The sequence below is a fragment of the Lepisosteus oculatus genome, chromosome 13 (assembly GCF_040954835.1).
Source record: "Lepisosteus oculatus isolate fLepOcu1 chromosome 13, fLepOcu1.hap2, whole genome shotgun sequence".
In the NCBI taxonomy this organism is placed as follows: Eukaryota; Metazoa; Chordata; class Actinopteri; order Semionotiformes; family Lepisosteidae; genus Lepisosteus; species Lepisosteus oculatus.
Window position 1 is genome coordinate 3,310,913 of NC_090708.1, and position 25,896 is coordinate 3,336,808.

The 25,896-nt window shown below is 39.2% G+C and overlaps 3 protein-coding genes and 1 long non-coding RNA gene across 4 annotated transcripts; 1 reads left to right on the forward strand and 3 right to left on the reverse strand.

The window, feature by feature from the left end:
• Positions 1 to 265: 265 nt before the first annotated feature.
• Positions 266 to 5,400, reverse strand: LOC102687583 (extracellular calcium-sensing receptor-like). Its single transcript, XM_015360789.2, has 6 exons — positions 5,082 to 5,400; positions 4,259 to 4,550; positions 2,637 to 3,461; positions 2,145 to 2,372; positions 1,400 to 1,523; positions 266 to 1,243 (listed from the first exon to the last, which is right to left on the reverse strand). Exons 1-6 carry the CDS (start codon positions 5,285 to 5,287, stop codon positions 330 to 332), a joined length of 2,589 nt encoding a protein of 862 aa, XP_015216275.2. The 5' UTR covers positions 5,288 to 5,400; the 3' UTR covers positions 266 to 329.
• Positions 5,401 to 8,393: 2,993 nt separating this feature from the next.
• On the forward strand, positions 8,394 to 13,817 carry LOC138242212 (uncharacterized). The gene is made up of 5 exons (XR_011191469.1): positions 8,394 to 8,451; positions 9,412 to 9,516; positions 10,111 to 10,188; positions 11,590 to 11,948; positions 13,594 to 13,817. It is a non-coding gene; the product is annotated as an uncharacterized lncRNA (long non-coding RNA).
• On the reverse strand, positions 9,407 to 15,822 carry LOC138242211 (extracellular calcium-sensing receptor-like). Its single transcript, XM_069197648.1, has 6 exons — positions 15,216 to 15,822; positions 14,514 to 14,784; positions 13,292 to 14,128; positions 12,134 to 12,355; positions 11,795 to 11,918; positions 9,407 to 10,456 (listed from the first exon to the last, which is right to left on the reverse strand). Exons 1-6 carry the CDS (start codon positions 15,422 to 15,424, stop codon positions 9,543 to 9,545), a joined length of 2,577 nt encoding a protein of 858 aa, XP_069053749.1. The 5' UTR covers positions 15,425 to 15,822; the 3' UTR covers positions 9,407 to 9,542.
• Positions 15,823 to 17,243: 1,421 nt separating this feature from the next.
• Positions 17,244 to 24,124, reverse strand: LOC138242217 (extracellular calcium-sensing receptor-like). Its single transcript, XM_069197666.1, has 6 exons — positions 23,596 to 24,124; positions 22,951 to 23,221; positions 21,732 to 22,565; positions 20,508 to 20,729; positions 20,141 to 20,264; positions 17,244 to 19,200 (listed from the first exon to the last, which is right to left on the reverse strand). The coding sequence occupies exons 1-6, from the start codon at positions 23,802 to 23,804 to the stop codon at positions 18,287 to 18,289; spliced, it is 2,574 nt and encodes an 857-aa protein (XP_069053767.1). The 5' UTR covers positions 23,805 to 24,124; the 3' UTR covers positions 17,244 to 18,286.
• Positions 24,125 to 25,896: the final 1,772 nt, after the last annotated feature.

The window sequence follows — 25,896 nt, forward strand, 5'->3', positions numbered from 1 at the left end:
AGGAAACAGCTGGATCAAATCCTCAGATCATAAGCCACCAGCAACCAAATGAACACAAAGACCTCCTTTCTTAGTAGAGCTTCTGCAAGGTTTGGAACAATGAGATGTTTTAAGTACAGTAGCAATTCAAGGAAAGAAGAACATCTGCTGGAATAAGAACTATGCAATAAATAGACCCCACATGCCGTTCTACAGTGCACACAGTACTTTTTGACAGACGTATTGACAGAATAAAACATTCCAAAAATATGTCTATATACTTTTATTATATTTCAAATCTTGCAAATAGTTTTAAGTACACTTTTAAACAATAGAATAATACTTTTAGGTTAATTTCTTTTGATGTTTGACCTGCCCATGATGTTCCTTTTAGTATTTTTCTCTGGCTTCAGCAATATAATGTAACATTTCGGAGCAAAGATGCACAGTAGCACTGCAAAACTGGAGGAGAGGATGGCAAAGATTTCAACTGCAACCGTATACTTCCCCGGAGAGCTGACATAAGCAGGTATAAATGCGATCCACACTGCACAGAATATCAACATACTGAAAGTTATATATTTTGCCTCGTTAAAGCTGTCCGGCAGCTTTCTCGCTAGGAAGGCAAAAATGAAACACATTACAGCCAAGATGCCAATATACCCTAAAACACAACAGAACGCCGTGACAGATCCTAAATTGCATTCCAGAATAATCTTATCGTTAAAAAGGCTTGCGTTTTTCTGTGGAAACGGGGGAGAAATGCCAAGCCAAAGAGCACAAATCATTATCTGAATGGATGCAAAGAGCAGGATGGTGAACCTTTGCTGCACTGGGCCAAACCACTTCATGGTGTTGCTGCCAGGAAGGGTTGATCTAAACGCCATCAAGACGACGAATGTTTTGCCCAGAACACAGGCGACGCACAGAACAAATATGATGCCAAAGGCAGCGTGCTTCACCATGCAGGACCATGGGGAAGGCTCTCCCACAAACAGCAGGGGACAGAGGAAGCAGAACACTAATGCCACCAGGAGGAGGAAGCTGATTTCAGAGTTATTAGCCCGGACAACTGGCGTGCTTCTGAAACGAAAGAAAACCGCTGTGACAAATAATGTCAGACACGCTCCAAAAATCCCCAAGGCAGTCAGTGCGCTCCCCATGATCTCTCCGAAAGAAAGAAACTCCATTTGTTTTGGAAAACAAGCAGTCTTCTTGGAATTTGGCCAGTAGTCCCACGGGCATTTTATGCAATCAATGGAATCTATTGGAAAACACCAAAAACAAATCATTTGTTTAAACTGAGGTTGCTTACAAATCCGTGACAATAATTGGCGTTCTGTGACAACAAATAATTCTCAACCCAGTCTTTCCTCATTCGCTTAAAATGTTCATTAGCACGTTTAACTCGCATCCCTACCGGTCTGGTTGCTGATTTCACCTTGGGCACAAGGTATGCAGTCAAAGCAGCAGATAGGCTGTCCTTCTCGAGACGCTTTTCTCGACCCTGGGGGGCAACTTTCACTGCAAACAGACTTTATAACCTGGAAAAATACAGCATAGCAACGGAAGCTGTATGGTTGTTCTGCCATTGTTATTTCACATTATTTTTGACGTATTAGGAAGAGGTTACTGCCAGTTTTGGGATAGTGTGCCATTAGGCTTGTGTGATGAGGTCTGGATTTCACTGTAACTGGCTCAGCTCGGCTCGGCTCAGCTCAGCTCAGGCAGCTCTGCTGCATTTGCAGGTGCGTAAGCCAACCCACTTTAAAAAAGCCATTTCCTGGACTGTCACAAGTATCCCTCGTGTCGATTAAACTAGTTTCTCCTAAACCACTTACAAGCTATATTTACTGGATCAGCTACAGTGGTGGCTTCCGAGATTACTGCTACACCTGCAAGCACTTACACTCACACATGCTGACAGGTAGATTTCAAGAGCTGAGCATGTTGAATATTTCTAGTGTTGTTGCTGCAGCTGGAAATTCATTTTCCAACTGCAGCAACTTTCTTTTTTTCCTTCTTCCAAGTTTCATTCTTTCAAGAGACTTGTTTAAATGTTGTTTTATTATAACAAAGAAATACTATAATGGTCTGGCAACTGCTTTTCAAGAGTCTTAAGAGTGCATTTAAGACTTCTGATATGACTGGAGCATCAGTCTTACTTTTTTCTGGCCTCCATTCCAGATGATAGCGTCTTTGTTTATCACAAGTTCTTGTCCTTCTGGGGCAGAGCCATCATAGTAACCTATATCTACATACTGCACCCTGCCATGCTGGTCCAGCTGCCAGTTGATTATATCATAGGAGGGAAGAGGATCCCCATTTTGATCAAACTGGACCTCCTCTCCAGTGGGCGTTTTGAATTTGACCTGTTTTAAGGTCTGTGTTACCTGTAGGAGAAAAACATGCAGAGCTACTTTGATGATACAATTCAGAACATTTCAACTCAAACATTTAACACAGAAAGCCTGTTACTTCTTACATTTACTGGACTTAAATTTCGAGACCATGCAATTAAGAAAAGAAAGTTAATGATCAGTGGATTCCTGAATCTCGGTTTCTTCGTTGACTGTAATTAAAAGCATATTTCTGTCTACTTTCATACTTTGACTGTTTAACAGACTAAAAGCAAAGATACGTTTTAAGATACATACCTCCCAAGGATTGATATCCCGTATGCCAGAGCAGGTCTGGTTGTGCAATCCAGTTTCACAAAACATCATGTTATGAAGCGCGTGAGCAACAGCATAGACTCCTTTATAGGTGTTGTATGTGACACGTAGCTGGGTGACATCTGTGTAAATATTTTCAACTGATCGTAAATCTTCTAAGCCAGTGCATTTCCTGACTGGGAACTGAGAATCTGAATTTTCTGTCACATTGGGAGTTTCATATGAACAATCGAAGGTTTTTTCCCAGAATTCCTTGACGTACACATTTCCAGGTTGCTGCGAGGGGTGAATCCTCACAAGGAACTCTTTAAAGCCCTCAAGATTCGCTCTTTGGATTCCCAATCCCAACAAACCTCCGAGGACCCCGAACTTCTCCTTAGTGGAGAGTAGACCTGCCGTAGACCAGCTTTCGCTGGCCAGCCAGACGATTCCAGTGACATTTTGTTCAACCAGCTCGTTAACCAGCATGTACATGTCTATTTCTGTAGCAAACACCAGGATGACCTTTACCTGCGTCTCTTTAATAAGATCTACGTGTCTCAATATTTTTTCCTTGGTGTAAACAGCAGGAAAATATTCAGCAAAAGCCACGCAGGAGTTGATATCTTCCACTTCCTTCAGGAAGGACTGAATTCCATACTGGCCATAGGCATCATCGGATCCAAAAGCCCCCAGCCAAGTCCATCCAAAGTGCTTCACGACTTTAACCCAAGCTTTCACCTGGAAATAATCACTGGGAATTGTTCGGAAAAACGTGGGGTATTCGTGCTTGTTGCTTAGACATGCACAGGAGGAGAAATAACTTATCTGTGAAGTGCGCATAAGAAAAGGAGTTTTGTACATTTTTGGTTAGAATGGGGCATTTGTAGTTATTAATATTTATCGTAGTTAAGAATATAAGACATAACCAAATAACTGTATAAAATATTTCAGAGTCAACATCAGCAAAGCAATTCATAGGGGCATCGAGTTTTGTTATCATTACATTTGCTCATATGAGGTCAGAAATGATCTATAAATCTTTACTCTTGAAGAATATTTGGAATTGAAATGAAAGACGGGGATAGGTCAAGATGGCAAATTGCGTGGAATGAAAGGTTTTCAAAGCAATTCATAAGTTTTTTCACTAGTCAAACGACTACAGAATGTCATACTGACGGACCCTGAACAATACATACAAGCAAAATCAAATGACCTTTTACAAACAGCGTCAAATAGCTTTAGGTGTTTCAGTTTTCTAGAGGCTTTCCAGCGCTATTTTTCACTTATCCCATCATAGACGGATAGAAAAAGGCAGATTAGCTGAGCGATTGAATTGCATTGCACCCATGATAACGAAAAGGAAAACTTGTTTCCCACTGTACACGGAACATGCAACGTTATTTAAATATTGTTTTTTACAATGATGTTTCTATTAAAAAAAAAGATACGAGGAAGGAGAAGTAGCTGTTCTTTTTTTAAATATACTGTATGATCAAGGACTCAATTCAAAGTCAAAAGTGTATTTCCTATCCACCCATTTGTCTTTTTTCTACGGGCTCGTACGTGTCAGCCTGTATCGGCCGCAGCTGTAGTCGAGTCTCCTCGATTCACGGGCTTCTCACCTGAGGAATCCCAAACGAGCCCAGGAGCCGCGCTATGGTAATAGACTGTGTGGACCCCGAGCAGCCGATGACTGCGGCCACCGGAGAGCCTCCGGCGCACCTCCAGTCGGAAATGAACGGGTCGCGGCCGTTGAGGGCGGTGAGCGCCGCTCTCAGGGCTCCAGGGGGGTTGCTGCACGAGTCCAGGATCCTGTAGCCCAGCGTCACGTTGGGCAGCAGGGTGCTGTCCCGATTGATCTCTTCGATCGCGAAAAGCATGCCTTGTGCCCAGCGAAAAGCCCTCAGAAAGAAACTTCGGGGGCGGGGGAATGCATAAAAAAAAAGAAAAAAAAAGATACATAAAATGAAATGACCGTTTAAGACAAAAACAGCTCAATTGTTTTAGAGAATCGGGGCACTCCGGTGGAAACCTTCAGGTTATTTTAGTGAGGGTTTTCACACACAAAACCATCTCGCACGACTGGATAACAGCTGTGTTTTGGTAACGAGAATGGCCTTTTACAAACACTTCTATCACATATCTGACATAATGCTTCATAAAACTAGAAAAAACAGCACGCAGGCAGAAATTAACACGGGTTTGGAAGACATACTGCACTGTTTACTAATCTTAAGGTCTGTGTTTATATACAGATATACTCTAATTTTTAAGTGTTATTATATTTGACTTAAAAAAATCAAGATACTTTAATGTACTGTCCAGTTTTTGAGAGTTAGCGAAAACACTGCTTATTAAGAGATCTGTATTCGTAGCGATTAATACATTTCCTGAATATTTTCTGATTCGTGCCACTGCCATGTGATGTAGATCTTTAAAACCTACCTCACGCATCCAGGGGTTTTAGGAACTCTGTCGTAAGAGAGTTCAGGAACTGCGCCTTTGTAGTGAAGAGTAAAAACACCCCCGATTATAATATCCCCATCCTGTGACAACGCCGGAGAAGTAAAAAGCCCTTGAAGCTTGCAGGCGGATTCAGACAAACTGATCTGCATGAAACAGATGGATAGCAGCCCAAACCTTACACCCATTGTGTGCGTGAAAATGGACAATCCTAGCACCGAACTCGGGTTCCATTTTTATAGCCGACACGTTCATTCCTCTGGCACATCTGGAATGGTCACATGACACGCTACAAAGGTAACTGTAACGCATTGTAATGGCAACAGCTGCCCTGTGGTTCAGGAATAATTTATACAGTAGCTCATTCTCAACGCTGGTAATAACCTGCGCGATGTTTGGGTTTGTCGCTAAAGGAATTTATTTATGTAAATATTACATTTACTGTTACACTTAAGTGTACAAATATGTATTCAGTTGACCTATTCGGTTTATATATTCGGTTAAGAACTGAAACATAACCAGGGAATTAAAAAAAAAACCTGTCCGCAAGAGGGCGTCTGACACCAGAAAACTGGAGCTGGGGCTAACGTTGTTCGCTGCTCAATAAAAGAGTAACATCAGGCCGCTTCGCACCGCTTTAAGGCAGATCAAGATTTTTAAAGTTGCACGGAAATAGACCGATGAACCTTTACTGGAGCCGTTTTGCTTCTTAATTAACTAGTGGGGCCTAATAACACTGTAGTTTTCCGTGGGAATGACAAATAACAGCATCTTAAGGTCTGTGTTTATATACAGATATACTCTAATTTTTAAGTGTTATTATATTTGACTTAAAAAAATTCAAGATACTTTAATGTACTGTCCAGTTTTTGAGAGTTAGCGAAAACACTGCTTATTAAGAGATCTGTATTCGTAGCGATTAATACATTTCCTGAATATTTTCTGATTCGTGCCAATGCCATGTGATGTAGATCTTTAAAACCTACCTCACGCATCCAGGGGTTTTAGGAACTCTGTCGTAAGAGAGTACAGGAACTGCGCCTTTGTAGTGAAGAGTAAAAACACCCCCGATTATAATATCCCCATCCTGTGACAACGCCGGAGAAGTAAAAAGCCCTTGAAGCTTGCAGGCGGATTCAGACAAACTGATCTGCATGAAACAGATGGATAGCAGCCCAAACCTTACACCCATTGTGTGCGTGAAAATGGACAATCCTAGCACCGAACTCGGGTTCCATTTTTATAGCCGACACGTTCATTCCTCTGGCACATCTGGAATGGTCACATGACACGCTACAAAGGTAACTGTAACGCATTGTAATGGCAACAGCTGCCCTGTGGTTCAGGAATAATTTATACAGTAGCTCATTCTCAACGCTGGTAATAACCTGCGCGATGTTTGGGTTTGTCGCTAAAGGAATTTATTTATGTAAATATTACATTTACTGTTACACTTAAGTGTACAAATATGTATTCAGTTGACCTATTCGGTTTATATATTCGGTTAAGAACTGAAACATAACCAGGGAATTAAAAAAAAAACCTGTCCGCAAGAGGGCGTCTGACACCAGAAAACTGGAGCTGGGGCTAACGTTGTTCGCTGCTCAATAAAAGAGTAACATCAGGCCGCTTCGCACCGCTTTAAGGCAGATCAAGATTTTTAAAGTTGCACGGAAATAGACCGATGAACCTTTACTGGAGCCGTTTTGCTTCTTAATTAACTAGTGGGGCCTAATAACACTGTAGTTTTCCGTGGGAATGACAAATAACAGCATCAGCCGTCAGATACTAATCTGTTATTTAACGTGTTCGTCTGTGAAAGGCTTTACAGGCCATGATGGGTAAAGGCCAATGGCTAATTTGGCCAGGGCGCCGGGGAAACACCTCGGTTTTACTTCTTATCCGAATGATCCTTTTTACAGGATAGTGTCCACGTCAAAAGCTTGGAGTAGAGTGTGCAGAAAAGCACTATAGACGTTTTTGCTATATAGGTTTTATATATTTATAAAAGTTTTGCATGGAGAATCACTGGAAAAAATGGGGCTTACTGCCTAGATCCTTTAACAACAAAGTCAATGTAAAATGACAGAACATGATGGTGATCACAGATGTCTACAGATATGCACAAGGGTGTTAATTTCATTTTCATTTCGTGTTTTCATTTTATTTTCCTCAAGATGATATGTAGGGGTTTGGATTTAAAGGGGCTCACCGGTTTTTGAAAAGCAGCAATCTGAAGTCTGAACTGCAGGATGACGATGATGCCTGCGCAGTATGGAGTAAAGTGTGATGCAGACTTCTGGTTTTATGTCCATTACACTGAGGTATTTTTAGCATATTGGAACTAAAATGCCACCTTCCAGTCTGGAGTTATATAGCCAGTTTTTGAGCAGGTGATGTTTGTTTATATAGGCTGTAGGTTGCATTCTGACAATACTTTGAAGACCTCTTTTTTTATCACATACTGTATTGATTATGTGCGTCTGCTCCCACTGTACCCGATGAATTTAAAGTTTCTTTGTGACGTTATTCTACAACCGGACTGACATGTGGGAAGAAACAAAATAAAGATTCTTACTATCCCTTACTAGTCTTCCAAGCTTGGGAGCTCAACACGAACCTCAACTAGTGTTCAGATGTTCAGATCACTTTATTGGCCATATACAATTTCTTGGATTAGGAATTTGTCCTTTCACAGACCCCAGCTTGCTCTACATGAGACACACATGCACACAGACCGGAAGAGAGAAGCTTGGGGTCAGAGCAGAGGATCAGCTATTATACGGCACCCCTGGAGCAGTTGGGGTTCAGGGCCTTGCTCAGGGGCCCAACGGAGTAGGATTCCTCTGCCAGCTGTGGGATATGAACCAGCAACCTTCCAGCCACAGGCGCAGATCCTTAGCCACACTAACCATTACAAATATACAGTATACTGCAGGTATGTTGTCCTTGTCAATGTGCATGATGCTGTTTGCGGAAATATACTGCATTGTGAACTGCAGTAGTGTGGCCTGTGAGGCCTGAAGGCTATAAAACTGAGCACAAAACATACAGACATCGCCTGTGTTTCTCTTTATTATTGCACCAGGAAAGAAGACAAAGGCACATGACACAGTGCGGCCAGACCCCCTGAACAGGGGGAGCTCTGAATATTATTTTTTCTCGCTCCTGCGCAAGGGGGCAGGTACAGTAAATAAGCCATGGCCGTCACCTCTTCCGTCCTCCTGTTCATCCAGTACAGGGCGGCTCGAGACCGGAAGCTCTCAGTGAGGAGCGCGAGCAGGGCAGCGGTTACAAAGTCTCTCGAGACCCTGAAACTAACCGCCTCCTCTCGACGTTTATTTATTTACAGGTCGGTCAGGTTTGATTCGGCGTAAATAACATTTGATTTGTTGTAATAATATGGAAGTGCGCCGTGCTACTCACATTCCTTGTACCGTACAGTATGCGATGTTTCAGAGTTTCTTTAATGTTAGGAAAAATGTGCAAAAGTCCCGTCCTTCTGTAACGGCGCAGTTTGATTTGTGCGTGTTAACTTTTTGTTTCAGTTACAAATACAAACACTTTGCGTTGGAAGATGTAATTTTATGTATTATGTTTAGTTCATTCGTTACTATTCATATTAATACCTTATCTTGTTTTTTTTTTATATAAGCCACACTCTTAAGTTTAGAATTAGCACAGGTGCACGAAAGCGCCGAAACTAACCGTCTCCTCCCGGTATGCTTTTTCTATTTATTTATCTCAGTTATTTAGAGTGACGGCTATCACACACCTCTGCCACTGTAACCCGAAAACCCGTTTAGTTTAATCATCTCAATAAAGGTCCCCCATCCACATTGACTCGACAATCCTCAGTGAGCAGCCGGGTCAGGCACAGCCCCACTTAACATGACCTGTGTCCCGTAATAGCAAAATCCAGTGAGCGGACGCTTAAACCAGTTTTCTAAAAATACAGATTTGAGGAACAATTAAATACAATGGAAAACAAAATAATTGAAAAAGGGGATTTTTTTATGTTTACTAAACTATTTCTGAAAAAATCTAACATTGTTCTAGTCTAGAAGTTTTATTAAATATCAGTACAGGAAAACGAAAGTTATCCATGTTTAATCAACATAATTAATTGAGACAGAAAAGCTGGTCTCAGTTTCCCAGGTTAAGAGTAATTACTTTTATAAAGACTGGTTGTTTTTTACTTTCATTGAATGTGGAAGAGAAAGCTTATATCTTAATAAGGATTCTGTAATATGTCATTCAAAGTCTTTTGGAAGGCAGTTACCCATTATATGTTTTCTGGTGTTTTTCTCAGGCTTCAGTAAAATAATATAACATTTATGAGCAAATATACAAAGAAGCAAACCAAATGTCGAAGACAAAATTGCAAAAATCTCTACTGCAACTGTGTATTTTCCAGGTGAGCTGAGAGGTTGTTTTTATTCATTACAGTTTTCTGGAAGACATTTTCCCCATGATATTTTTTCTTGTGTTTTTCTCTGGTTTAAGCAAGATTATGTAACACTTAGGAGCAAAAATACAAAACAGCAGGCCAAATGTTGATGACAAAATAGCAAAAATCTCGACTGCAACTGTGTATTTTCCAGGTGAGCTGACATACGCTGGGATGAAGGTGACCCAAACTGCACAGAAGATGAGCATGCTGAAAGTAATCAGCTTGGCCTCATTGAAATTATCAGGCAGTTTCCTGGCTAAGAAAGCCAGCACCAAACAAGTAGCTGCAAGCAGGCCTATATAGCCCAGTACTGCATAAAATGCAATATCTGATCCTGTGTTACATTCTAAAATGATCTTTTCATTACTGAGTTTAAAATTTTTGTGAGGGAAGGGAGGTTTTAAACTAAGCCACAGCACACAGATTACAACCTGCACAGCTGTGCAAGAACAAACTATGATCCTCTGCTGAACTGGCCCAAAGTTTTTTGCCATGTTGTCGTTGGGAAGAGTGGCTCTGAAAGCTGTTACAACAACTATTGTTTTTCCCAACACACAGGAAATACAAAGTGCAAATGTGATTCCAAAAGCTGTGTGACGCAACATACAGGACCAGGCTGTTGGCTGCCCAATGAAGGTAAGAGGGCAGAGAAAGCACAGCAGCAGAGAGAACAGCAGGAGAGAGCTGAGCTCAGAGTTGTTGGCTTTTACAATGGGTGTGCTTCTGAAGGAAAAGAAGACTGAAATAGTGGCTACTGTCAAGCAGAGTCCAAACAATGACACAGTAGTGAGTGTGATTCCCATTGCATCATAGTAGGAAAGATATTCAATGTCTTTGAGGATGCAGCTGTCTTTTCCATCATTAGACCAGTAGTCCTGTGGACATTCCACGCACTCAGCTGCACCTGAAGAGAATTGAGGGGAAAAGAGTGAACATTGGAAAAGGCCTATTCAGAGCTTATAGGAGAGCAAGATTACTAAAAGAATGACTTAACTTTATTTGTATTTAAAAACATTTGAAGGACAAGAACACAACTGCAGTACTATAATATTTACAGACAATGTATAAACTAATATTTCATTATCCGTACCTCATAACAATAATAGAGACAAATCTGCAAGATGATTTTCAATGTGAATTCCATTGTAATCAAATAATGTAAAAAGACAATCTGGTCTGGCAGTTTTTGTGTTTTAATATTATTTGTATAAGGTAGCAAGTGCCTAGGATGATGTTTGCCAGTTTACCTACTGTACAATCCTACAATGCCACCCTTGGAATGCAAAGGCAAAACAAGGGGAGGTTCACAGAGGACAGCATCTCTGTGATATATTCTCCAGTCATTCCAGTAAGTGCTTTGTGTCTTAAATTCATTCTGTATTTTGTTTGTAAGCATTGCAAAGTTGTCATCATGGGTGTGATTTGGGATTTTTTTTTTGGTCTAGTAAGTGCCCTAGAATCCGCATTCTGCTTTTGCTTGGCTTTTATTCCATGGGCTCTTCTTTTAAAAAGTAAAGAGACAGCCATTGCCTCTAGTGATGGAAGTCTTGTTTCCCGCCAAAAGACACCACTTGTATCATCTTTACCGTCACTCACAGCAGGGCCTATAAATAGGAGGCACTGCTGCAAGGGCTGTTGTTGCACTAGAAATCTCACTACAGTGACCTACAGTATTAGCATAAGGCATCTTCTATTGTTCAAATGTCTGTCTACTTGAGCTTCATGTCTATAGCCAGGGAAACAGGGACACACTGCATGCCAAGCTTGTGATTAACACATTTTGAAAGAAGCTGCTTTACCACAGGGTAGTGGTAGTGCAGTGGATAGCATAGCTGCCTTGCTGCACTGGGTCCTTGGGGTCAGTCCTGGACCTGGGCCGCTACCCCTGGAGAGTTGGCGTGTTCTCCCTGTGTTTGCATGTATTTGCTGTAGATGCTCCCACAGTCCAAAAACATACTGGTAAAACTGGCCCGAGGTATGAGTGAGTCCTTCTGAGAAAATTGGCCCTAAGTGTGGGTTTGTGTGTGTCTGTTTCAGTGTGTCTGCCTGCAAAAGTCTGGCATCTCATCCAGGGTGTAGCCTGCCTTGCACCTGTTGCTTGCTGGGATAGGCTGTGGGTCCCCTGGGACCTTGAATGGGAGGACGTGGCTAGAAAATGGATGGATGTTTCACCATATAATTCCAAATAATTAAAAGAAAATCGGAAATGTGGGATATATTCTTCCTACTGTATAGCTCATACCTGTGGTGTTTGCTATGGTACCATCAGCACAAGGAATGCAATCGAAGCAGCAGATGGGCTGGCCTTTCCTGGCTGCTCTTCTTGTGCCTGGGGGGCAGCTCTCAGAACACACTCCTGCTGGAACCTGAAGAGAGAAAATTTGGATATACTTAAGGTAAAAGATTACTATATAAATTACCTTATTTAATAAATATTACTTCTACAATTGTAAGGCATTTCTAAAGAACTAAGAAGTTTTAAATACGCATTGTTTAATTTCATTTTCGTAGTTTTCAAGGAATAATTGAGATACAGACCACAACTTTTAAATATTGTATCAAGATCTGAAATTGTGCTTACCTCTCTCCCAGTGCTCCAGACAATACTGTCCTCATCAATCACTAGCTGACTGCCTCCATCTGGTGATGTATCAAAGTGACCCACTGTCACATGGCTGACCACTCCTTTGTTGAGTTGCCAGTTTATAATGTCATAGGCAGCAGGAGGATCTCCGTTCTCATCGAAGTACACAGCTTCTCCAAAACGGTTCACAAAATTGACTCTTTTTATATGTTCAGTGACCTTAACAGTGTTGGAAAAATACCTAAAACTAAGTTTATTGCAGCCTAGTATATCTAACTTCTCTTGTGAATATTTCAGAATAATATGCAGTGCAATAACACAGCCACATCACTGCAAATAAACAGTCTGAACTCTTTCACTCTGTCTAAAGACAGCTCAATAGCAATGAAGTTGTTTTTGTTAAAGAGGCCAATGATCTCCTCAGGGTAGTTTATTCATATGCACTATATGATGTCATTTTCATAGATCTCAGTGTGTCCTACGATGCAGCAAATATTGGCATCCTTCTTTAGTAGGGGATTTTTTTTTTGTAATTGACACTAAGCTTAACATTTTTAATCTTACCTTTCTGAATGTCAGCACTTCATTTCTACGGGTGATTTTGTGCATGAGCTCACGTGGTGTTTACTAGGCCCTCTGCTGTTAGGTATTCATTTATTTGGTCAGATCATTTCTATTCAGATGAGAGTCAAATCTATGTGCACACTTAACCTAATACCAAAGCAGCTGTTTGAACACTTTCAGTCTGCCTTTCTGATGTGAACATTTGAATGTCACATAATTCTATGCATCTTAATTTTGACAAGAAAATTATATTTGCTTCCTCACATATTTGCTTGTCCCTGCCAGTGAACAGCACTGTATTTAAGGTTTGATCCAACTTAAATTTATTTCATTCCCAAATGTACTATTTTATGTATTGTAAGTGGTTTGGAGATTATTTGTACTGGTGATAAATAAGGATTATTTGTATTTTCAATTATTCTTTACTTTATTTTTTAAAATCATGATAAAAGCCTCAGAATCTGAAACATACACACAGCACCTTGTTCCACAGATATTAGACTTCTACATTTTTCTTTCAGTCCCACTGTTGTGTTACCCTGTACATAGACACTCACACAGAGATCAGACCTGCAATCTGCTTTTACTCACCTGCCAGGGCTCAATTCTTGCAATATCTCCACACAGTCTAATGGTGTTATTTTCTTCCTTTTCACAAAACAGTAAGTCATGAAGTGCATGTGCTACAGCATACACTGCTTTGTGTACATTATATGTCACTCTTAGCTGCGAGACGTTGAAGAAAGTGTGTTCTCTTTGATCCAATCTCTCTTTTCCTGTGCATATCTTTGACCTGGTTTCTGAAATATTTAATTTGAAGGTCTCCTCTGTAAAATATAAAGTACACCCAAAGATGTTTTCCCAGAATACATTATTTAAGGTGTATTCTGCAGAATCAACAGATGGACGTATATTGAGAAGAAAATCTTTGAACTCTGGAATTGCCATCTTGCGAGTTGCAAACCCAATTGTACCACCAAAAGATCTGAAGAATTCTTCAGTGGAGGGTCTCTCTGCTGTTACCCAGTCCTCACTTGCGATCCACTGTATGCCAGTTATGTTTTGCCTGACAATCTCCTGCATTAAAGGGTATAAGTCATCTTCTGAGACAAATGCTAATATGATTTTCACTGTTGTCCTTTTAATAGTTTCAACTATCTGAAGTATTGCAGTTCTTGAGTAGGTGCTTAAAATATTTTCAGTGAAGGCAATGCAAACTCCATATTTTGCAACTTCCTTGGTAAAAGACTGTATCCCAAAGATGCCATATTCATTCTCAGCTTGGATAGCTCCGATCCACGTCCATCCAAAATGTTTAACAAGCTGAGCCAAAGCTTTGGCCTGAAAAAAATCACTGGGAACAGTGCGGGAGAATGTGGGGAACTCTCTTTTGTTGCTGAGACAAGAACATGTTGAAGCATAGCTGACCTTGTGAAATATACATAGAGTAAAAGCAAGCATTAATTCATTCACTTCTGAGTAACCTGTTCATACTTAAAATAACTACAGCCTTGTTGTATATGTAATTTCACCTATTCATTTAAAAATAATTAATCTTCACCTAAGGGCAATATAAGTTACAAACTGATATTTTTTTTAAGAGCACAGTATTATAGTATAAAAGCAAGCTGTCTCTAAGTAAACATTTAAATAATTTATCAAAACCTCATACTGATGAAAACCTGATAAAACATGCCCTTTAAAATAGGACAAAAACTCTTCAAGCATCAGTGTGCAACATAAACAGTACTGTAAGTTGGGTGTCTTAGATGAAGACTTCTAAAACGAAAAGAAAAATAACATTAAGCTTTACCAAAGGAATACCGAAGGGACCAATAGCTCTGGCGATGTGTAAGGAGTTAGAGGTGATCACAGCACGGGTTGGCGAGGGACAGGGTTTAGATTCTTGTACTTCTGGTCCGTTGGCTAAGGTTAGACCCGCTCTCACAGTTTCAGCCGGAGAATCGCAATTGTCCAGGATTTTGTATCCAAGTGTGATGTTTGGCAGTAAACTGCTGTCCGTGTTGATTTCCTCTATGGCAAAGACCATCATCTGCACCCATCGAAACACACGAAGGTCGAAGCTGTAATGAGATACAGTACGATAGGTTAACAGGCGGCACGGGTGTATCGTGTTCAGCGATGATACCTCACAGCTCCAAAGCTCAGGCACGTCCACTGGCTCCAGATTTCATCTTGTGTTTCTGTTCAGATTAGGTCTGATTTGCCATGATTTATTATCCCTGACGGGTTCACTCACTGCCCCCCCTTTAACCGAGCGATAAATTAAATCCCGACACGAGTGGGAAGAACATGCAATATTTTAGTGTTTAGCTTCCTCGCACCCTCACAGATTATGGAAGGGATTATTGAATATGTATGACATCAATAAGAATGAAAAACAAAATTATACAATTATACTATATTAAACAATAAATAAAGTAAAATGTTCAAAAGGGACATTTTTCTTGTATACAGTAGCTCTGAAATGTCCAACAAACACTCTATAACTCACTCAACACACTTCCTCGTTGGTGGTTCAGTATCGGACAACGTATGGCTGTCCTCAATTGTGGCAAAAACTGGGAACACACCACCGATGACTAATTCGCCGTTTTTGAATAAACCAGACATTGTATATTTGCCCAGTATCCTGCACATCAAATCGCCGTCCACCTGAATCGAATGAAATAACATTAACGATGTTAGGATGTGCGCGTCCATTACGACGCAGCTTGTAGAATCAAAGTAATCTGAATGAAATGAAAGTACAGTATTTCATTTTCCATTTTATATATGATACAACCCGCAAGATCCTTGTGCTTTATTTTAATGAGAAGCACAGCCAGTAGGAACTAACTGAGCCGCTGTATCCCAAGGGGTCGGTTTGATCAGTTTAGCGTGAGGAGGCTATTTGAGGAAATAGAATCCGTGCGCATTGTGCATAAAATAAGCATGTGCCAATTAATTATAAAAAATCGAAAAATCAAAAGAAAATGCGAAAGGTTTAAATAAAAAACAAAACAACACAACGGAGGCATCTATCAGACAACTGTTAGGTACAGGGTATTCAGACTCTGGAGTGTAAAGGGTATTTTCAGCGTCAGCGCCACGGAGCTGTCCAATTTCTGCTCAATACAATATCCTGGAGACTGGGGACTATTTTACACTTGTGCCTTTCCCTTAAATATTGTTTATTTAGCAGTAATATCTCTAGTGGTTGTACGTTTTTTTTGTAAAGGTTTGATTTTAAAAATATGTCAATCACATACGTAATGTATAATATAAATGATCTTCATAATTAGATATAAAAGATACTTTAATACGTTTCTAACGTTTTAAGGGTTTTGGTGTTTTAAAAACGTCTGTCTTGTTGTGAATAAATACAGGGGAACTTGAAAGACAGCCCGAGCTTTTATAATCAACAAATGTATAAAATAGATTGATCCCATAGTTTTCAGTCATATTCCAGCTTTGACCTTTTCTGTGGTCAATTGAAAAATACAATTATATGTTAATGGTGGGTGCAAAAACGGCTACAGTATGGTTACCGTGAAACACGAACAGGACCCACCCTTTGCTCATGTAAAACATACTTTATCTGTACTTTATACTTTATCAAACATCCTCTGCAAAAGCATATTATATCTCCTTACAGACTATAGATTGGTCATGGTTATAATGGAACACATACTGTATAGGAAACCTTAAATGATATATCACAAAGTGTTCTTATACTGTATGTGACCTTTGTTCTCACTTAAAGCTCAAATACAAAACTGTAATTCTAACAGATTTATACAAATATTAAAGTATGTTTGTGACAAGTAGTAGTATAGGGCAGTTATAGTTCCTTCATATTTTTTATTAAAAATAGCCTAACTCTTCTTTATATATATATATTGCATTTAATTATGGCTGATTTTACATTTTACAGTTGCCTTAGTTTATTCGAATTCTTAAAATAAGTGAAATACTTCGGACTCCCACAAGAGGGAGTCTGCTGCTTATAAACGTAATAAACTAATTACAAACAGAAAGCCCGTTCATATATAAAAGGCTACTATTTCATTATTAATAGTCGATATATGTTCAAAATATTACTAAAAAGAGATATAAATGGAAAAAGGCATAATACAGGATTGTGAATGTAAAACTGTGAAAAAATGTAAATGTGAAAATGAAGCAATATTGTACGAGTTTTAAATTGAACAAATAACTAAATATTACAAGTTAATTACATATATTAATTGTACAAAATTTCAGATACTTTATTGTATGATATTGGATTTCTGAATTAACACTCAATACCAGAGATGATTATTTTGCATTTTTATATAAAATTCAGTGTTATAATTTCCCCATTATAGTATTTGTTTTAATGTTGTTTTTGGAAAGGGTGGCTCTGAAAACTTTTCTATATTTAATGCTTTAATATTAAAATAGCTTTTAAAATCTGACTGGTAAAAAATCACAAAAATGCATTAAGAAACATAAAATCACATTTTATTTACAAACAGTTGAAATTCAAGGCTTCATCTAAATAGAACTACTGTGTTCAAACTCACCATGGAATACACTGTAGATAGATACAGCTGTTATCTTAAGATGATAAAGATGTTATAATATTGTGTACCTTGAAAATCTACAATCAAATAAAAGTATTTTGTACATAAATATATATTAATGAGGCCTCTACATACAGTATTTTAGCAAGACATATCTGTGGGATTAGGTGAAGTCCCATTATCACAAGAGACACAGTTAAAGCAACAGATGGTCTGGTCTTTCCCCACTGCTTTTCTTTTTCCTGGGGAACAGCTGTCAATGGACAAAGATTCTGGAACCTCAATGAGAAACAAACATTTATACATACATTCACATTAATTGTTCAGAATTTTTTTTTTTCATTTTGAAGCTTCAAAATGTTAACAGTGTTGTCCACCTCATAGGGCATACTTAGATTTGTAAAAATAATATTTTTTCCAATATTTACTGAGAAAAATAACTGTCTTGGACTGATCTTTAGTCGGTCAGTGAGTGTGCTCTTTCCTTGCATGACAGTCAGCTTGATAAAAGTGGGCACCCCTTGCTACTATGATGGGCACCCCTGCTTTCTCACAGCCCAAAGTGCTCCCCAAAGTGTGTGGATTCTAATCGACCTTCACAAAAGTGGCACCCCTAAAGCAGAAACTGGAAAAGCCAGACATTGTGGTAAAGGAGTTGGCTCTGGCTAGGAAAGAAAAGAAACTCATGTTTGTAATGTATGTGAGGCAGTTGAGTATCATAAGGTACTAAAGCCAGACAGCTCACAGGGAAAAGAAGGAAAATGTTTCCATCCAAAAAATGTAGTCTAATTTAATCAATTATTATTTTTTATAGAAAGTATCTGTCAACCCCACCACCAACAATGATAATATTTCTGCCTTTTGCTGTGCTTCCAGTAAAGAGTCTGGGTTGCCATCATCTGCTATTACTAATAATTTGTGACAGGGGGGAGATACAGCATAGTGATGTAAATAATGCAAGAAGAATTGTGGCAATATTTCAATAAGTTTTATTTTGTTTGAGAGGTCATTTTATAAATTACAGCCGTCTGGAAGGCACTTTCCCCATTAAATGTTTTCTTGTGTTTTTCTCAGGCTTCAACATAATTAAGTAGCACTTAGGAGAAAAAATACAAATCAGTAGACTAAACGTCGAAGACAAAATTGCAAAAATCTCGACTGCAACTGTGTATTTTCCAGGTGAGCTGACATACGCTGGTATGAAGGTGACCCAAACTGCACAGAAGATGAGCATGCTGAAAGTAATCAGCTTGGCCTCATTGAAATTATCAGGCAGTTTCCTGGCTAAGAAAGCCAGCACCAAACAAGTAGCTGCAAGCAGGCCTATATAGCCCAGTACTGCATAAAATGCAATTTCTGATCCTGTGTTACATTCTAAAATGATCTTTTCATTACTGAGTTTAAAATTTTTGTCAGGGAAGGGAGGTTTCAAACTAAGCCACAGCACACAGATTACAACCTGCACAGCTGTGCAAGAACAAACTATGATCCTCTGCTGAACTGGACCAAAGTTTTTTGCCATGTTGTTGCTGGGAAGAGTGGCTCTGAAAGCTGTTACAACAACTATTGTTTTTCCCAACACACAGGAAATACAAAGTGCAAATGTGATTCCAAAGGCTGTGTGACGCAACATACAGGACCAGACTGTTGGCTGCCCAATGAAGGTAAGAGGGCAGAGAAAACACAGCAGCAGAGAGAACAGCAGGAGAGAGCTGAGCTCAGAGTTGTTGGCTTTTACAATGGGTGTGCTTCTGAAGGAAAAGAAGACTGAAATAGTGGCTACTGTCAAGCAGAGTCCAAACAATGACACAGTAGTGAGTGTGATTCCCATTGCATCATAGTAGGAAAGATATTCAATGTCTCTGAGGATACAGCTGTCTTTTCCATCATTAGACCAGTAGTCCTGTGGACATTCCACGCACTCAGCTGCACCTGAAGAGAATTAAGGGGAAAAGAGTGAACATTGGAAAATGCCTATTCAGAGCTTATAGGAGAGCAAGATTACTAAAAGAATCATTTCACATTAATTTTATTTGTACAAATATGTGAAGGGCAGGAAACAAACTGCATATGAAAAACAAAGTTTACAGACAATGCATAGTCAATTATTTGTATACCTATTAAAAATAATAGAGAAAAATCTGCAAGATGTTTTGAAGTCTTTCAATATGGATTCCATTGTAATCACATAATGTAGTAAAGCTACAAAATCTGTCGATTTATGTTGTATATTATCTTCAGTGGCAACTGGCAGTAGGATTTGCCAGGCTCACCCTGGATGCTGCTCTGCAGGTGTGGCAGCTCCACTCATCTGCCACTGAGAGCTGGTTGCCATGTTGTGCAGTTGACAATAGACTTGAATCATCTAGAGAGGCAATTACCATCATTCCACTGCAGGTGATTCAGGGATAGTCTAGGTCAGCTCTCAGTCTGGTAGAGATTTCAGCATGATGGGGCAAATCTAGAGATGAGTTCAGGGTGAAGCTAGGGTCAAGAATCCAGGGAAAAACACAAGCAGGAACACAGATAGGAAACACAGCTAGGGTGAGAGCTGAACTGTATACCAGAGCTCTGGTTACACTGAGAGCTGATCTTAAATATCTCTGAATCACCTGGAGTGGAGCGATGGTAACTATATCCAGGTGATGTGGGTCTGCTGTCAATTGATGTCCATAGCAGCTGGCGTTGAGTTACAGGTGGGTGGTGCAGAGGCTGGTTTCCACACCAGTGCTACCATAGCATGCCCCGCTGAGCTGTGGACAGGCAAGCGTGACAGTTTCCCATAGCTTCATCCTTGGAAACTGGAGATAAACACCAAAAGCTGCCCACAGAGCATGGTGAGACTCCATATTTAGAAATATGTAGTTCATACCTGTGGTGTTTGCTATGGTACCATCAGCACAAGGAATGCAATCGAAGCAGCAGATGGGCTGGCCTTTCCTGGCTGCTCTTCTTGTGCCTGGGGGGCAGCTCTCAGAACACACTGCTTTAGGAACCTGAACAGATAGTGAGATACAGTATACAGTATATTCTCCTACATATTAGTATATGCAATACATTATTTAATAAATATGACGTCTACATTTGAAAGATATTTATGAAAAACTGATGTGTATTAGATGTACATCATTTAATTTCAATTTCATTATTTTCAAGTAATAAATGAGATTCAAACCACAGTTTCTGCCTCATGTCTATACTGTAAAAAAAGTTCTATCAAGTTCTGAAATTGTGCTTACCTCTCTCCCAGTGCTCCAGACAATATTGTCCTCATCAACCACTAGCTGACTGCCTCCATCTGGTGATGTATCAAAGTGACCCACTGTCACATGGCTGACCACTCCTTTGTTGAGTTGCCAGTTTATAATGTCATAGGCAGCAGGAGGATCTCCGTTCTCATCAAAGTACACAGCTTCTCCAAAGCGGTTCACAAAACTGACTCTTTTTAGTTGTTCAGTGACCTTGACGGTGTTGGAAAAAATGCCTAAAACTTAGTTTATGCTTCTTTTGCAGTCTACATCTAACTTTTGTTATATAAATAAGCTTTTTAGTGTAATACGTAAATAGTCTGAACTACGTCATTCTTTCTTTATACGATTAAATAACAATTAAACTGCTCTTATTAAAGTTGCCAATGACCTCCTCAAGGTATCAGATTTGTGTGCACTCTATATTGTAATTCTTATAGATCTCAGTGCATCATTTGATGCAGCAAATTATGTCATTCATCTGAACAATTAGCCTGGAATGTCTGGCACTGACACTAAATATTTTAAATCTTACCTTCATGAGTGTCAATGCTTCATTTCTACTGGTAGTGTTATGTGTGAGTTTTGGGCAGTTACATCTGCTGTTTCACACAGCTCAATACCAGGCCCTCTGCTATATAGTTTTTATGTAATTCATCTCAGTAAAGTCCTAGAGTCACATGGTCTGATCATTTTTATGCATACAGTATGTTTCTCAAATCGGTGTCCACAAGTAGCCTGATACCAAGGTAGCTGTTTCAATACTCTCCAATTCTATTTCCAATATAAAAGACTGAATGTCACAAAATTCTTTACATCTTAGTTTTGATAAGACTGATGTTATTGGCTTCCTTACATCAATTACATACTCTACGTCTGCCAGTGGACAGCACTAGGCTTAAAGGTTTATACAACTTTAATTCTATATAACTGTAAAATGTACTTTTGTGTATTGTAAAGTGCCATGAGATTATTTTAAAGGTTAGAGCTAAATGAAGTAGTTTTAATTTCATTTTTCATGAGAGATTTTTACATCTCCTGTTTTTAACAGAATGATAAAAGCTGCAAATTCTGCAAAATATAAATAGATATTGATTCACAACTATAATTCACATAAATTTTGAAGTAATACATTTTTTTTTCTGTCCCACTGTTGTGTTACCCTGTACATAGACACTCACACACAGGTCAGAACTGCAATCTGCTTTTACTCACCTGCCAGGGATCTATTCTTGCAATATCTCCACACAGTCTAATGGTGTTATTTTCTTCCTTTTCACAAAACAGTAAGCCATGAAGTGCATGTGCTACAGCATACACTGCTTTGTGTACATTATATGTCACTCTTAGTTGTGAGACATCAAAGAAAGTGTTTTCTACTTCATCCAGTCTCTCTTTTCCTGTGCATATCTTTGACTTGGTTTCTGAGATATTTTGTTTGAAGGTCTCCTCTGTCAAGTATAAAGTACACCCAAAGATGTTTTCCCAGAATACATTATTTAAGTTGTTTACAGAATCATCAGATGGATGTATATTGATGAGAAAATCTTTGAACTGTGGGATCGCCATCTTGCGAGTTGCAAACCCAATTGTGCCACCAAAAGACCTGAAGAATTCTACAGTTGAGGGTCTCGCTGCTGTTACCCAGTCCTCACTTGCGATCCACTGTATGCCAGTTATGTTTTGACTGACAATCTCCTGCATTAAAGGGTACAGGTCATGTTCTGTGGCAAATGCTAATATGACTTTCACTGTTGTCCTTTTAATAGTTTCAACTATTTGAAGTATTGCAGGTTTTGAATAGGTACTTAAAATATTTTCAGTGAAGGCAATGCAAACTCCATATTTTGCAACTTCCTTGGTAAAAGACTGTATCCCAAAGATACCATATTCATTCTCAGCTTGGATAGCTCCGATCCACGTCCATCCAAAATGTTTAACAAGCTGAGCCAAAGCTTTGGCCTGAAAAAAATCACTGGGAACAGTGCGGGAGAATGTGGGGAACTCTCTTTTGTTGCTGAGACAGGAACAGGTTGAAGCATAGCTGACCTTGTGAAATATACATAGAGTAAAAGCAAGCATTAATTCATTCACTTCTGAGTAACCTGTTCATACTTAAAATAACTACAGCCTTGTTGTATATGTAATTTCACCCATTCATTTAAAAATAATTAATCTTCACCTAAGGGCAATATAAGTTACAAACTGATATTTTTTTTAAGAGCACAGTATTATAGTATAAAGGCAAGCTGTCTCTAAGTAAACATTTAAATAATTTATCAAAACCTCATACTGATGAAAACCTGATAAAACATGCCCTTTAAAATAGGACAAAAACTCTTCAAGCATCAGTGTGCAACATAAACAGTACTGTAAGTTGGGTGTCTTAGATGAAGACTTCTAAAACGAAAAGAAAAATAACATTAAGCTTTACCAAAGGAATACCGAAGGGACCAATAGCTCTGGCGATGTGTAAGGAGTTAGAGGTGATCACAGCACGGGTTGGCGAGGGACAGGGTTTAGATTCTTGTACTTCTGGTCCGTTGGCTAAGGTTAGACCCGCTCTCACAGTTTCAGCCGGAGAATCGCAATTGTCCAGGATTTTGTATCCAAGTGTGATGTTTGGCAGTAAACTGCTGTCCGTGTTGATTTCCTCTATGGCAAAGACCATCATCTGCACCCATCGAAACACACGAAGGTCGAAGCTGTAATGAGATACAGTACGATAGGTTAACAGGCGGCACGGGTGTATCGTGTTCAGCGATGATACCTCACAGCTCCAAAGCTCAGGCACGTCCACTGGCTCCAGATTTCATCTTGTGTTTCTGTTCAGATTAGGTCTGATTTGCTATGATTTATTATCCCTGACCGGTTCACTCACTGCCCCCCTTTAACCGAGCGAGAAATTAAATCCCGTCACGAGTGGGAAGAACGTACAATAACTTACTGAACATGTTCAGCTTCTAGATGTACTGTATATATTAAATGCTATGCCATACAGTATTTCAAGGAAACTTATTTTTCTCATGAATCTCTACAATTTTACGTGTGTGCAGATGTTCATTACTGTATAACTCACCCAACACACTTGGTGGTTGGTGGTTCAGCATTGAACAACGTATGGCTGTCCTCATGTGTTCCAAAAACTGGGAACACACCGCCGATGACTAATTCGCCGTTTTTGAATAAACCAGACATTGTATATTTGCCCAGGCTCCTGCACGACAAATCGCCGTCCACCTGAAACGAATGAAATAACATTAACGATGTTAGGATGTGCGCGTCCATTACGACGTAGCTTGTAGAATCAAAGTAATCTGAATGAAATGAAAGTACAGTATTTCATTTTCCATTTTATATACGATACAATCCGCAAGGTCCTTGTGCTTTATTGTAATGAGAAGCACAGCCAGTAGGAACTAACTGAGCCGCTGTCTCCCAAGGGGTCGGTTTGATCAGCTCAGCGTGAGGAGGCTGCTGTTCGGGTGTCATGATTTACAGTACATCCCACTGAGGACATCGAGTCCGTGAGCACTGCACATCAGATTGCCGTGCACCAATTAATCATATCGGTAATACATTCTATCAAAAAACTGTAGAAGGTTTATATAAAAAACAAAACAGTAGAAAGATGAATCTATTAGGCAATTGTTAGGAACACGGTAAATATTCCAGACTCTGGAGTGTAAAGGGTATTTTCAGCATCAGCGCCACGGAGCTGTCCAGTTTCTGCTCAATACAATATCCTGGAGACTGGGGACAATTTAACGCTTGTGCCTTTCCCTTTACAGTTGTTTATTTATCAATAATTTATTTATTGTGATTCAATTATTTTTTTTCCGGGTGAAGGATATACAGTAGTGTTGTACTGTGGTTGCTAGATTCATTGAGTGCGTGCGTGGCTGGTCTTTTTTATTTTGATTTGAAAAATAAATGGCTGGATTGTGAAATTTAACGTGTTATATGATTGAGCTGCAAAATTGGATTTAAAGGTTTATTTTTCAAATCGAATCTGTCTGACAACAAGCTCTTTAGGTTTTTTGGTGTTTTGAAAAAGCACAGAGGAATTATAACAAGTTCTTATTATTGTTAATAAATTATGAATAGATTTATTCCATTACAAATAAACTCGAGGAGTGAAAATTCCATGTTTCCGTGCAAAACAAACAGGACCCTTTCTGTGCACCTGTAAAAATAACTTAGTGACCTCTGACCTATTAAACATCCTTTGCAAAATGGTCTTATAAATCCTTACAAATGCATGTTCGTGGTTCGTGGTTATAAAGGAACACATACAGAAAACGACATACTGTATCTCAAATTGTCAAAACATCATCTTATCTATGAAATTTGTTATCCGCAAAAAGATCAATACAAAACTGTAATACTACCCATCCATTCACGTTCTATCCCCTTTAATAAATTCAGTGTCACAGGGAAGCGCAGGGACTGTGGAAGGAAGCCAGAGCACTGAGGAAATCGATATGAACTCAGAGGAACATACAAACTCCCTGCAGACAGTACCCCTGGTCTGGAACTGAACCCAGTGCCCCAACACTGCAAGCTGGCTAGCCTAACCACTAAAATACAAATAAATAACTGTAAAGGGCAGTTGCACATTCTTTATTAAAAGTATTGTGTTAGTAAATGTTTAGACAAATAAAATCAAATAAAATACTCCTGACTGCCACAAGAGAAAGTCGGCTGCGCATGAATAGATCAACATTAATCATTCGTAGGTAGCGTAATAAAAATACCAGAGTAATTGTTTAGATACAAAATCTAAATATTGTCATTTAATTTTGTTCAATATTATTTGCTTAAATTATCATTAAAATATGTAAATTGCAAACTACATGGATACAGGGGTGTGAATGTATGTACTGTATACTCAATTTTATGTCTCCCTGTAAAAACACAAAATACTGTCTCAAATACAACAGAAAAAGCTGTTATCATTTTTAAATTATTCTTAATGATTTACAATCAATGCCAGTATAGATCTGCAGTTCCATTCCTAAATAAGACCAGATTAAAGATTTGTGGCAGTAGCCATTTTCTTTTAACCTAGCTGTGTTCAAAAACGAAAAACATCTTTTATATTAGTTGTAAAAAAGACAGTGGCTGTCTGTGATGTGCAAGGAGCTGATTGTCCATACTGAGCTAAATCTTGCAGCACTTGCAGAATGGCGTCTATGGAATAAATATTAATTTGTTAATTGGATGACTGGGTACCAATAAGGAAGGCTGGATCAAGGGCTGTTCGCTTCTACCTGCCCAGGTGTAATAGTGCCCCCCCTTAACAGTTGGGCAAGGTCTCTGGGGGAACGTGGAGTGGAAGGATTGAATCAAGGCGCATCAAGGCCTCTTGAACCCATGC